General features: G+C 48.0%; 1 protein-coding gene across 1 annotated transcript in view; it reads right to left on the bottom strand.

Moving 5' to 3' along the window:
• The window catches only part of IFIH1 (interferon induced with helicase C domain 1), a 111,210-nt gene that overhangs the window by 15,559 nt on the left and 81,357 nt on the right, over positions 1 to 14,294 (bottom strand). The window contains 2 exon segments of the mRNA XM_030209828.1: positions 101 to 357; positions 9,449 to 9,676. Coding sequence (XP_030065688.1) covers positions 101 to 357; positions 9,449 to 9,676 — 485 coding nt within the window.

Raw genomic sequence — 14,294 nt, 5'->3', positions numbered from 1 at the left:
GCTCACTGATTATTACATACTATAATCGACAGTAGGAGCTGAGTAGAAATACAAAAAGCTAACAAATTAACATTGACTATATCCGATCACTTTTCTGTACCTGAGTCATTGGTTTAAATTCACTGTTATGGCCTGCCCCAATCAGGTAATGAGCTTTGACCCCGATGTCTTCAAATTTCTCATTCTCTTTGATCCACTGCAAAAGAGCATCTGCACTTTGTCGAGTCTTTGTAAAAATAATCCCTCTAGATTCGTCGTTCTTTGAAAACTCCTCCAGTATAGTTCTTCTAAGCTTTACCAACTTTTCATTTTCATACTCTGGTTTTGCAGCCAAATCTTTCAACTCTTTCTCATTATCTATAAAATACCAGTATTTTAGAACTTCATTTCCACAAATGGTAGCATGCATATTTGTTTATTAATTTAGGGGGTCTTTTACTAAAGATTAGATTGAGTTATCTGCAGCAGGGCCCAAAGGAATAAAATGGGACCTGCTGCAGATAACTCAAGCAAACCTTTAGTAAAAGATCCCCTTAACATTTTACTCCATGAGAAAAGGTCTTTTGGGATGATAGTCAGACTCCTTCACTTATGCAGTGGAAAAATGAAACGGGTAAACTTTGGAAGTATGAATGACTGGATGCTTTAAGAGATTTAACATGCCAGTGAAGAATTTCAAGATAGTCTGGACACCATTGTGAAACAAATTCCAGAGACAGTCTAGAGTTCTGTTACTAAATATATAATGGGAGTGGTTGAGGGATGGGTGAAGAAGGGGGGATATTATTCTGGGACCCAGGCATGGAGAAGAGCCAACTTGTCTGCGAACCTGTATTGTTCTTATGAAAGTTGGTTAGGGGTGCACACCCTCAAAAAAAAAAAAAAAAGAATTTAGCATGTAATTAGCATACACAAATTTTCAAGTTATTGCAATATGCCCAAGCTCGTCCCATGGTACTCCATTTTTTGCTTCATTAGGCACACAGCTTAGCAAAAGAACCCTTTAACTGGCTAAGAGGCCACTGTACTAAGTTGCAGGGGAGTGCGGAGAGGATGGAAACAAAATTAATGGTGTTTATAGTTAATCACGTCTATGTTTTGAACAGTATTTGGCATCTCTGTTTTACCGTTTTGGCCATGGGTTTGTTATGCTTGTGATTTTTTTTGTCTTTGAGGGCCATGCAGTATACGATTGTGATTATTTGCTTGAATAAATAAAATAATAATCATAAACTAAAAATATGTTCAGAATAAACAGCAGCACAGCAGTCTACGTACTATGAAGCCCTTTTACAAAGAAGCTAAAAAGTGGTCTTAACGCATAGCCATTTAAAAAGATTAGTGCATGAGTTCTTACTGCCACCTATATCGTAGGCGATAAGGGCTCACATGCTAATCAGTTAGCACCCAGCAATGTAGCTGCGCTGCTTATTGCAGAAATGCCTCCAGACACACCCTCTGTGCAGTAAAAATAAAGATTATTTTTTTTAGTACAAGGGGTCTTAAACTATAAAGGATATGCTCCTAACTTTATACTTCTAAAATTTACGCTCCTAAATTACGAGCATAGCCTATGCTCCAAAATAGATTATGCTCATAGTTTAGGAGCATAAATTTAAGACCATAAATTATGCACGTAAATTTAGGAGTATAGATTTTAGGAGCGTAAATTTAGAACCATAACCTTTATACAGTAAGGTCCATGGTGTGCACATGGTAACCCAGAACTTACTGCAGGACGCTCCATGGTAAACCCTTTTAAGATGCTGTAAGAACGTGCTAGTATTTACCACAGATTGGTAAAAGGACTGGACAGAGCACACATGTACATGCGTAAATTATAGAATAATATAATTTGCACACATTCATGAATACATGGAATAAACTAATATTCTTAAGATTTACACACAACCAGCATGGAAATTTTAGAACCTACTTTACAGAATTACCCCCCATAATCCAGTACACAAAATTTTACCTGCACAGAAAATAGGCATTCTAATGGGTGGGGTTGGAGCAGGGATTGCATTTATCCACACACTTTTGTACTTCTGTAAGTATGTTTGTAATCTTACCTGGAATAAATACCCACACAAAATTAGTAAGTCTGCTTTCAAATGGAAATGTTTCCCTTTGAAAATTGGTATATTTGGACTCAGACCCCACTAGTTAGCCATCTGTGCACAATATTATGATCCCTTTTTCCCCTTCTTAATTTTACCATCTGTCCTTCATTTTCCCCTTCAAGTTATTACCTATTTTTACACAACTTCCATTTTTGTATATCTGCTGTATACTTAATTCGAATTAATTCATTTGTATTAGTTATACGTTTGTTATCATATAGTTCATCTTGTGGAATGGAAGTTACATTCTATTTTGTAATGAATTTGGATGGATGTTTTATTGAAACTAATAAAAATAATACAAAAAAAAAAGAAAAAAAAAGAAAATTGGTATAAAGTCTAGAGGTATAGGGTTAAGAGACCTGCCCAAGGTCAAAAGGAGCGTCAATGGGATGTGAACCCTGGCTTCCCCGTTTCTCATCTCACGGCTCTCACTTAGGGAGTCTTTTACTAAAGATTAGCTTGAGTTATCTGCAGCAGGGCCCATAGGAATAAAATGGGACCTGCTGCAGATAACTCGAGCTAACCTTTAGTAAAAGACCCCTTTATTTGGCTACTCCTCCACTCTTGTATTATAGTAAGTTGTAATTAAATATCTACACCATAAACATAAGCCACAAGATACTAATGTTATCAGCACCAGTGAAGGGTGCAAGCACATCCTTTGTGTCACTAGTAACAGCTGAATGGTGCCATCAGCTCTACTTTAATGATTTTAACTGAAAAAGTTAGAATACGCCACCTAGTTACACAAAAGCTAAAAAGCTTGAAAACACTGTTACTGTTCAAAAAAATGACCAACTACACATACCCACAAATCACCTAGTAAAGACTGCTGATGCAGAACTGGTTTGCCCCCGGATTCTACACAGGTCACTCAAAGTTGGGCGCTGATCCCAGATCCATGCACAAATTAATTTGTTAATGAGCTGTTAATCAATATTTGGTGTTAATTGGTATTCATTTGGAGTTATGTGCGGATCTGCCCTACATATTATTTTATAACACGCACGCCTAAATTTTATGGTGTGCAACTCAAAAAGAGGGTGTGGCCATAGGACGGTCAGGGGTGCTCCCAGAATTTAGGCACTATTTTATAGAATAGTTTCATTTACATGCCCAACCGACATTACCATGCTAGCATAAAGGTAAAATTATGTATAATCATACCTGATAATTTTCTTTCCATTAATCATAGCTGATCAATCCATAGACTGGTGGGTTGTGTCCATCTACCAGCAGGTGGAGATAGAGAGCAAACTTTTGCCTCCCTATATGTGGTCATGTGCTGCCGGAAACTCCTCAGTATGTCGATATCAAAGCTCCATCCGCAGGACTCAGCACTTAGAGAATTACACCCACGAAGGGACACTCTGCCCAGCTCACCACCGCCGAAACGGGGGAGGGGAATTAACCCAGCTCATCCCCACACAAGTGGGGGAGGGGAATCCGTCCAGCTCATCCCCGCGGAGCGGGGGAGGGACACCACACCCGCCGATGCGGGGGGATCTGGCTTATCCTGCAACCGCAACCGCGGGAGGAGCTGACTGACCCTAACACCGCCGAAGCGGGAGGGGTACAAAACTGCCCTACAGCCGCACGAAGCGGGAGGGAGTGCCGGCAGAATTTTAAGTCTCAATCCAGCCCCGTAAAACGGAGGGGAGAGGAATGCAGCAGCTCACTGTAACACAAACTCGTCTTAACTCTTGAAGAATCCAAGTGAAAAAACTTGAACACGAAGTCTTTCTGAAGTAACTGAAGACTAACTTGAACCTGAAATGCAACCAGAATAAAAACAATACAGATATCTGGGAGGGGCTATGGATTGATCAGCTATGATTAATGGAAAGAAAATTATCAGGTATGATTATACATAATTTTACCTTCCATATCATCAAGCTGATCAATCCATAGACTGGTGGGATGTACCGAAGCAGTACTCACCCAGGGCGGGACATAGAAATCCCTGACCGCAACACTGAAGCTCCAAACCGGGCCTCCGCCCGAGCAGCCACAGTCAAGCGGTAATGCTTGGAGAATGTATGGGCCGAAGCCCAAGTTGCCACCTTGCATATCTCTTCCAAGGAGACGGAACCGGCCTCTGCCATCGAGGCCGCCTGAGCTCTTGTAGAGTGAGCCTTCAGCTGGATAGGCGGCACCTTCCCCGCGGCCACATAAGCCGCTGCAATGGCTTCCTTGACCCATCTTGCCACTGTAGGCTTAGCAGCCTGCAGACCCCTACGAGGACCTGTATACAGGACAAACAGATGATCCGATTTCCGGAAATCATTGGTCACTTCCAAGTATCTGATGATGACTCGTCTCACATCCAGATATTTAAGAGCAGAGTACTCCTCTGGGTAGTCCTCCCTACGAAAGGAAGGGAGACATAGCTGCTGATTCACATGGAAGCGAGAAACAATCTTGGGCAGGAAGGAAGGCACTGTGCGAATAGTTACTCCTGCCTCAGTGAACTGTAGAAAAGGCTCTCGACACGAGAGCGCCTGGAGCTCGGAAACTCTTCTGGCTGAAGTGATAGCCACCAAAAAGACTGCTTTCAACGTCAGGTCTTTCAGAGATGCCCTTGACAAGGGTTCAAACGGCGGCTTCTGCAATGCTCTTAGCACCAGGTTGAGATTCCACGCAGGCACCACTGAGTGCAGAGGAGGGCGCAGGTGATTAACCCCCTTGAGAAAGCGCACCACATCTGGCTGCGAAGCCAGGGAAGCACCCTTCAGGCGGCCCCTGAAGCAAGCCAGAGCCGCTACCTGGACCTTAAGGGAACTGAGCGACAGGCCTTTGTCCAGACCTTCTTGCAGGAACGCCAACACTGAAGAAATTGGAGCAGTGAAAGGAGAAAGAGAGCCTGCTTCACACCACGCTGCAAAGATACGCCAAACCCTGGCGTAAGCAGTAGAAGTAGAGCGTTTCCTCGCTCTCAGCATAGTGGCGATGACCTTGTCTGAGAAGCCCTTCTTCCTCAGACGCTGCCGCTCAATAGCCAGGCCGTAAGACCAAAGGGGGAGGGATCCTCCATCACCACGGGACCCTGATGTAACAGGCCCTGCTCCACTGGCAGCCGCAGAGGATCGTCGACTGAGAGCCTGATCAAGTCCGCATACCAGGGACGCCTGGGCCAATCCGGACCCACCAGGATTATCCTGCCGGGATGCTTTGCCACCCGGTCCAGTACCCTGCCCAACATGGGCCAGGGCGGGAACACATAGAGAAGCTCTTGTGTCGGCCATTGTTGGAGAAGAGCATCTACTCCCAGGGATCGAGGGTCCCGTCCTCTGCTGAAGAAGCGCGGCACTTGGCAATTGGCCGATGACGCCATCAGATCTAGGCTCGGCTGGCCCCAGCGCTTCGTGATGTCCAAGAACGCCTGAGCAGATAGCTGCCACTCTCCGGGCTCCAAGGTATGGCGACTGAGAAAGTCCGCCTTGACATTCATGACTCCGGCAATGTGGGCCGCTGACAGCTGTTCCAGGTTCGCTTCCGCCCACTGGCATAGACTCATAGCTTCCTTGGCTAGAGGGGCGCTCTTGGTACCTCCCTGGCGGTTGACATAGGCCACAGCCGTGGCATTGTCCGACAGGACCCGTACAGGCTTCAACACCAGTACCGGGATGAACTCCAAAAGCGCCAACCGAATGGCTCTGAGTTCCAGGAGGTTGATAGACCACTTTGCCTCTGCAGGAGACCAGAGCCCCTGCGCTGTCCTTCCCAAGCAGTGGGCTCCCCAGCCCGATAACGAGGCGTCCGTCGTGACGACAATCCACTCTGGGGACACCAGAGGCATTCCCGCAGACAACTTGTCTGTCTGCATCCACCAGCTCAGCGCCTTGCGCACTGCTGGATCCAAGGGAAGACGCACCGCATAATCCTCCGACATCGGAGTCCAGCGCTGCAGCAGAGAGTGTTGTAGTGGTCTCATATGAGCCCTGGCCCAGGGCACTACTTCCATCGTGGCCGTCATAGAGCCCAACAGCTGCACATAGTCCCAAGCCCGAAGAGGAGAGGCTACTAGGAACTGGTCCACCTGAGCCTGAAGCTTGACAATCCGATTGTCTGGCAGGAACACTCTGCCCACTTGGGTGTCGAATCGAACTCCCAGATACTCCAGGGACTGAGTCGGGCGCAGCTGGCTCTTCTCCCAGTTGATGATCCATCCCAGGGAGCTCAAAAGAGCAACTACCCGGTCCACAGCTTTGCCGCACTCTGCATAAGAGGGGGCTCGGATCAACCAGTCGTCCAGATAAGGATGGACTTGTACTCCTTCCTTTCGCAGGAAGGCCGCTATGACCACCATTACCTTGGAAAAGGTCCGCGGAGCAGTAGCCAACCCGAACGGGAGGGCTCTGAACTGGAAGTGTCGGCCCAGGATTGCAAAACGCAGAAAGCGTTGATGAGGAGGCCAGATGGGAATATGCAGGAACGCTTCCTTGATGTCCAAGGATGCCAGGTACTCCCCTGCCTTCACTGCCGCTATAACAGAGCGGAGAGTCTCCATGCGAAAGTGCCGCACTTTCAAGGCCCGATTGACCCCTTTGAGGTCGAGGATAGGCCGGACAGAACCTCCTTTCTTTGGTACCACAAAGTAAATGGAGTAACGCCCCTTGCCAAGCTGACTTTCTGGCACCGGAACGACCGCACCCAGGCGGATCAGATTGTCCAAAGTCTGCTGCACTGCCACAGCTTTGACCGGAGACTTGCAGGGAGAGAGTACAAACCCGTCTCTTAAGGGTCGGCAGAACTCTAGCTTGTAGCCGTCTCTGATGACTTCCAGCACCCAAGCGTCTGAAGTTATTGTGGTCCACTCGCCCAGAAACGAGGACAGCCGTCCTCCAATCTGTACTGGGGCGTGGACCAATACCCCGTCATTGGGTACGAGACCCTGGGGGAGGACCGGAGGGAGCACCTCTGGGACGGCGGTCTCTGCGAAAGGAATGCTGCTTGGGGGAGAAATTCCTCTTAAAGGAAGAGGGGGCAGAAGCTCCCGACCTGCCCGGGCGGTACCGACGGGCTTCCTGAAACCGTCCTCTGGAGGTACCGGGACGAGCACTAGCCCGAGCCCTGACCTCCGGTAACTTCTTGCCCTTAGACGTGCCGAGATCAGTCACGATTTTGTCCAGCTCGACCCCAAAGAGCAGCTTGCCTTTAAAAGGCAATCTAGCCAGGCGGGATTTTGAGGCGTGGTCAGCAGACCAATGTTTCAGCCAAAGCCACCGCCGCGCAGAGACAGTCTGAGCCATGCCTTTAGCTGAGGCTCTCAAGACATCATACAGCAAGTCTGCCAAATAGGCTAAGCCCGATTCCAGGGCTGGCCAATCATCCCTCAAGGAATGATCCGAGGGGGAAGCCCGCTGCACCATAGTCAGGCACGCCCTGGCCACATAGGAGCCGCAAACTGAGGCCTGCAAACTTAAAGCAGCCGCCTCAAAGGACGACCTTAAGGCCGCCTCCAATCTCCTGTCTTGGGCGTCCTTTAGGGCCGTGCCACCTTCCACCGGCAATGCCGTTTTCTTAGTCACCGCAGTGATTAAAGAATCCACGGTAGGCCACAGATAGGCCTCACGTTCACTCACAGCCAAAGGATAGAGGCGGGACATAGCCCTAGCCACTTTAAGGCTCGCTTCTGGGACATCCCATTGAGCCGAAATTAAGGTGTGCATGGCATCATGCACGTGGAAGGTTCTAGGCGGGCGCTTCGTCCCCAGCATAATGGCAGAGCCAACAGGGGCTGAGGGAAAGACGTCCTCCGGAGAGGATATCTTCAAAGTGTCCATGGCCTGTAACAACAGGTTGGGCAAATCCTCCGGGTGAAAAAGCCGCGCTGCAGAGGGGTCATCCGCTCCATCCGAGCGGGGATCCGCCTCCTCCAAGGAATCCGCAAAGGACCGTTGGGAGACCTCAGACACGCTGCCCTCATCTACATCGGAGGAGACAAATTCCTCCAAGGCCTGGGAATCAACCCGAGGGCGTTTACCTCTGGGAACCTCAACCTCTTTACCAGAGGAGGGAGCGGGGGCAGCGTTGTGCATGAGGAAGGCCCGATGCAGCAGCAAAACAAACTCGGGGGAGAAACCCCCCAGACTGTGCACTTCCGCAGCCTGGGCAACAGCCCTAGGCGCGCTCTCAACCGGCGCTCCCAACAGCGGGGGAGAGACATGCTGCGCATCCAAAATGGCGTCCGGCGCGAAACTCCGCGAAGGAGCCGCGCGGGAAGAACGGCTCTTAACTTTAGCCGCTTCTGAGCCGTCGCCCAAATTAAGGGCGTTCATGGCATTAATGTCTCCAACCTCAAGGGCGGCCCAAGAAGAAGCCGTCCGAGCCGCGTGGCCGGCCAAGATGGCGGAGGCGAGGAGCGGGGGATGGGCGTTTATGGCGGGAAAAACCGCCACGCCGGAGGAAGGACCGGGACATGCATCGGTCGCGAAACTGTCACCCACCAAGGGCGAATCCGGCTTGAAGACCCCCGCATCCCCTCTAGAAGCGCTCGAGCGACCCGGGGAGCGACCCTTTGCGCCCTCGCCCTCCGACGCCATGTGCCACGAGGAGAAGAATCGGGGAACCCCCGCCCGCTATAAAAAGGTAAAATTACCTGCTGTCCGCTCCGAGTCGTAACGACCTGGTGTCTCAGTGAGTAGCTGCAATAGACGCTTAAATAAACGTCGAAATAAACGCCTTTAAGGCCGTTCAAAATTTTTTTTTTTTTTTTTTTAACGGAGCCAGCGGGAGGGGGGAGAAAAGGAGGGACCTGGCACCACCAGGTTTGCACTTGCTCAAAAGAGCCCTCAACCCCAGGCACTCAACAAAACCTAAAAATTAGGCTTGGAGGCCTAGCCAGAGCTGCTGCTGTGTGTGACCACCACCTGCTGAGATAGAGAACATACTGAGGAGTTTCCGGCAGCACATGACCACATATAGGGAGGCAAAAGTTTGCTCTCTATCTCCACCTGCTGGTAGATGGACACAACCCACCAGTCTATGGATTGATCAGCTTGATGATATGGAAAGTACTTGTGCCCAAAGCTCGGTGATAGAAAGATCCACGCTACACTAATATTCTGCAAAATAGCATCCTTTCCAGGATACTACTTTAGCATGGATCTTCCCAGCACCTAATTTTGGAGTGCCATTTACTGAATTCCCCCCTTGGTGATTAAAATCTGAGCTGCTCTTGAACCAAAATCTGGCTGCACCGAGATCATTAAGTCAATCTAAGAGCAGCTGCTACTGCTTGTAAGCGAGAGTCAATGCTATTCATTAACCTTTTATTAAATATATCAACTGATAAAACGTATGAACCATACTCTTACCATAAAACAGACTTAAAAGAAACTCATCTACTTCATCCAAGTTTGGAGCTGCTGAGGCGCCATTCTCCTCAAACACCTGATGTTTCTTGTTCTTTTCCTCATTATAAAAAATTTTTAGGTGATTGTAGGAATCGATCATTCGAATAGTATCATTAATTTGCAGTGCATCGTTATATTTTTTTAGGTGCTCAGCACAAACACGCTCTTCACAATTTCCTTCTTTTGCGGCTGAAATAAAAACAAATAATACTATTATATATATATATATATATATATATATATATATATATATATATACACACACACAAACAAACATTTCTCTCTCTTTATATGTGGACAACTATTTTCAGAAAGCTTGAGTCAGAAGTCCTTTTACTAAGCTGCAGTTAAAAAAATCGCCTTAGTGAGCCCTTACACAGGTCTTTCATACATGCTAAGACCATTTTTACTATGGCTGTAAAAATGGCTTTTTTTCTATCTTTGGCATTAATGGCCATCAGCTCGGAACCTTGGGGTCATCATTGACTCCTCTCTCTCCTTCTCTGCTCATATTCAACAGATTGCCAAAACCTGTCGTTTCTTTCTCTATAATATTAGCAAAATCCATCCCTTCACCTCTGAGCACTCTACCAGAACCCTTATCCACACTCTTATCCAGGGCTGGTCTTAGCAAGTGCGGGGCCCTATGCAGACCAATTTGGTGGGGCCCCATCCTAGCCCCGCCCCCGCCCATTGATAAGATTATTCAGTTTTCAGAAAAAATTTTTATTTATGAAATTTCAAATAAAGACAAATGAAGCTAAACTTGTACAGAAAAACTGATTGAAATAATAAGCACAGTGCTATCATGAAACCCCCCCTCCCAAGAAATTATTCAAGTCCACAATTAGTAGTTCAAATTCTCATAACCCCGGGGGGTCAGAGGTGCGGACACACAATCTCTCCACTGCAAAACACTATACACAAACTTGTGCAAAAACACAGTCAGAACCTTACCAAACCATAACAGCACTAATTCCAAGGACAGGACGAGCTACAACCTTATGTATGGAAAGGCAGAACTGTAATTACACCAGGCTCTATAACACCAATACACTACCTTGTGAAAAGAAAAAAGGGCTGCAAATACTACACGCTAGCAGGAAACTGTACCTTGATCACACATGAAAAACACATGACACAACAAATATGAAGGTAAAATACTGAATGGAAAATTACCTCAAGAAGTCAGACTCAGCATGCAGCAATACTAGAAAAATTGAAACTTACATGCAAAATATCACAGATGCACATTTCTAAAAGCTGACATATTCCAATTAATAAATTCTGAATAAAATACTTTTTTTCTACCTTTGTTGTCTGATCATTTAGTTGTTCTATTCGCTTTGGTCCCAGTGTCTTCTGTTTTATGCAGTGTCTTCTTTCCGTTTGATATTTTTTCTCTCACCGTGTCCACCATCCTCCTGTGTCCTTATGTGTTCTGTCTACCATCTGTAGCCCCCTGTCCCTATCCTTTCTCCAGTTTCAGCATCTGCCTTCAAAGTGTTCCGATCCAGCCCTTAATTCAACAATTTGCCCTCCATACACATCCAGCATTTCTCCTCTTTCCCCTCCACTCCATTTCCAGCAATTTCTCCTCTCCCTGGGCCCTGCCATCCCATCCAAGTCCATCCTTGGCCCTCTCTACCCTTCCCTCCTCCATCCACATCCAGCAATTCTCCTCTCTCCCCTCCCCTCCATTTCCAGCAATTTCTCCTCTCCCTGGGCCCTGCCCTCCCATCTGTTCCTCTCTCCCCTGCCCCCCTCCATTCACCCATGTATCCAGCAATTCCCCTCTCTCCCTGGGCCCTGCCATCCCATCCAAGTCCATCCTTGGCCCTCTCTGCCCTTCCCTCCTCCATCCACATCCAGCAATTCTCCTCTCTCCCCTCCCCTCCATTTCCAGCAATTTCTCCTCTCCCTGGGCCCTGCCCTCCCATCTGTTCCTCTCTCCCCTGCCCCCCTCCATTCACCCATGTATCCAGCAATTCCCCTCTCTCCCTGGGCCCTGCCATCCCATCCAAGTCCATCCTTGGCCCTCTCTGCCCTTCCCTCCTCCATCCACATCCAGCAATTCTCCTCTCGCCCCTCCCCTCCATTTCCAGCAATTTCTCCTCTCCCTGGGCCCTGCCCTCCCATCTGTTCCTTTCTCCCCTGCCCCCCTCCATTCACCCATGTATCCAGCAATTCCCCTCTCTCCCTGGGCCCTGCCATCCCATCCAAGTCCATCCTTGGCCCTCTCTGCCCTTCCCTCCTCCATCCACATCCAGTAATTGTCCCCTCTCCCTTCTTCTCCATTTCCAGCAATTTCTCCTCTCCCTGGGCCCTGCCCTCCCATCTGTTCCTCTCTCCCCTGCCACCCTCCATTCACCCATGTATCCAGCAATTCCCCTCTCTCCCTGGGCCCTGCCATCCCATCCAAGTCCATCCTTGGCCCTCTCTGCTCTTCCCTCCTCCATCCACATCCAGTAATTGTCCCCTCTCCCTTCCCCTCCATTTCCAGCAATTTCTCCTCTCCCTGGGCCCTGCCCTCCCATCTGTTCCTCAATCCCCTGCCCCCCTCCATTCACCCATGTATCCAGCAATTCCCCTCTCTCCCTGAGCCCTGCCATCCCATCCATGTCTCTCTTTCCCCTGCCTGCCCTCTTCTCTCCCCCACGATGCACGATCGATCACCGATCCCTTTCCTTTTTCGCTTTTAAATTTACCTCCAGTCCGGCAGCGTCAGTGAAAGCGCTCCCAGCCAGTAAAAGCGCTTCTCTTCACAGCGAAGAGAAGCGCTTTTACTGGCTGGGAGCGCTTTCACTGACGCTGCCGGACTGGAGGTAAATTTAAAAGCGAAAAAGGAAAGGGATCGGTGATCGATCGTGCATCGTGGGGGAGAGAAGAGGGCGGGCAGTTCGGACGAGCGGCGGCGATCCCCGGTTGGAACTAGGTCAAGGCTGACTGAGGCGCGCCGCGCGGGGCCCTATGCGGCCGCCTCGGCCTAAGACCGGCCCTGCTCTTATCACCTCTCGTCTTGATTATTGTAACCTGCTTCTCACCGGCCTCCCTCTTAGCCATCTCTCTCCTCTTCAATCAATCCAAAACTCTGCTGCGCGACTCATTTTCCGCCCAAAGTCGCTTTGCTCACATTAGCCCCCTCCTTAAGTCACTTCATTGGCTCCCTATCCGTTTCCATATTCAGTTCAAGCTTCTCTTATTGACCTATAAGTGTATTCACTCAGCCGCTCCCCATTACCTCTCCACTCTCGTCTCTCCCTACGCCCCCCTCGGGTAATCCATTCTGTAGATAAATCTCTCTTATCCGTCCCCTTCTCCTCTACTGCTAATTCTAGACTCCACCCCTTTTGTCTTGCTGCACCTCACGCCTTGAACAGACTTCCTGAGCCTGTGTGTCTAGCCCCATCTTTGACCGTTTTCAAGTCCAAACTTAAAGCCCACCTCTTTACCACTGCTTTTGACTCCTAACCACTACTCACTTGCCCTGTCCTTTACCTCGCCTATTTATTCCCCTACCCTTAATTGTTCCGTTTACCTGTCTTATCTAGATTTTAAGCTCTTTGAGCAGGGACTGTCTTTTTGTGTATGGTGTACAGCGCTTTGTATGCCTTGTAGCGCTATAGAAATGATAAACAGTAGTAGTAGTAATGGCCATGCACTAATATTGTCATTAGCGAACAGCCGTTTTTAAAATTACTGCAGGAGCACTTACAGCCTCCCATTTTGCACGTGGTAAAGGTTCCTGCTTATACATGTGCTAACTGGTTAGCAAGGAATGCCCATTCTCTGCCCCTGACACACCCCCTCAAAAGAAAAAAAATTTAGCATGTAATTAGCACGCACAGATTTCCAGGTTACTGCAATACGCCTGAGCTTGTCCCATGGTACTCCATTTTTTTGCTTCGTTAGGCACACGTTTGCGCCGAACACAGCTAGGCAAAAGATCCCCTTAGCTGGCTAAAATGCCATTGTACTAAGCTAAAATAAAATCAGTTGTTAATGTGCGTTAATTGCTAATTTTCTGAGAGCATTCTAGCCTGTAAAAAATCATGTTAAATGACAGAAGTACTCAAATGGGTAAACCTAGTGCCCTGTGGAGATAATGCAAATATCTATGGTATATAAACAAGGTCAGATGGAGGCTGCGATCACCCCCATTCAGGTCAACCAAGTTTTATAGTACCCACAGACTGATTTTTTCACAAGTGAGGCAGCAGTGTTACCTGTACCATTCCCTCTTCTCTCCAAATAAAGCAGCAGTCCCCCCAGGCTGATATATTTTTTCCCCTAAGTGAACTAATGACCCTTCTGACGCAATTAAGGCCTCCATGGGCCATAAGAATCACCCCCTCCAGGTTTCTTATTCCCCTTCGAAGAACCTCCCACTGCCCTATTAGACAGAATCAAAATAATTTATGTGATGGAAGAAACAAGTCCTCCTTCATGCCCCTACTTGCTCCACTACACAAAATAGCCACCTGAGACAAGTATGGGGACTGCTATTTACTGGGGGGGGGGGGGGGGGTGGAATAGGTGGGAAATCCTCCAAAGGGAATAGACAAATAGCCTAGTACTTAAAGCAGTGGGGCAAAAACCATGGAAGCCAGGGTTTAAATCCCACTGATGTTTCTCATGATTGTTGGGCAGTCACTTAAGTCTCTATTGCCTCATGTACTAACTTACATTATAAGTCCTCTGGAGACAGAGAAATACCTACTTAGATTGTAAATCCACTAGGGACAAAAAAAGTACCAGTATATAATATGTAAATCACTTTGACTGTATCACAGAAAGGTAGTGTATC

This window comes from Microcaecilia unicolor, chromosome 7, assembly GCF_901765095.1.
Source record: "Microcaecilia unicolor chromosome 7, aMicUni1.1, whole genome shotgun sequence".
Taxonomy (NCBI): Eukaryota; Metazoa; Chordata; class Amphibia; order Gymnophiona; family Siphonopidae; genus Microcaecilia; species Microcaecilia unicolor.
Note: the sequence above shows the minus strand (reverse complement) of the source record. Positions and strands in the feature narration are given on the sequence as shown.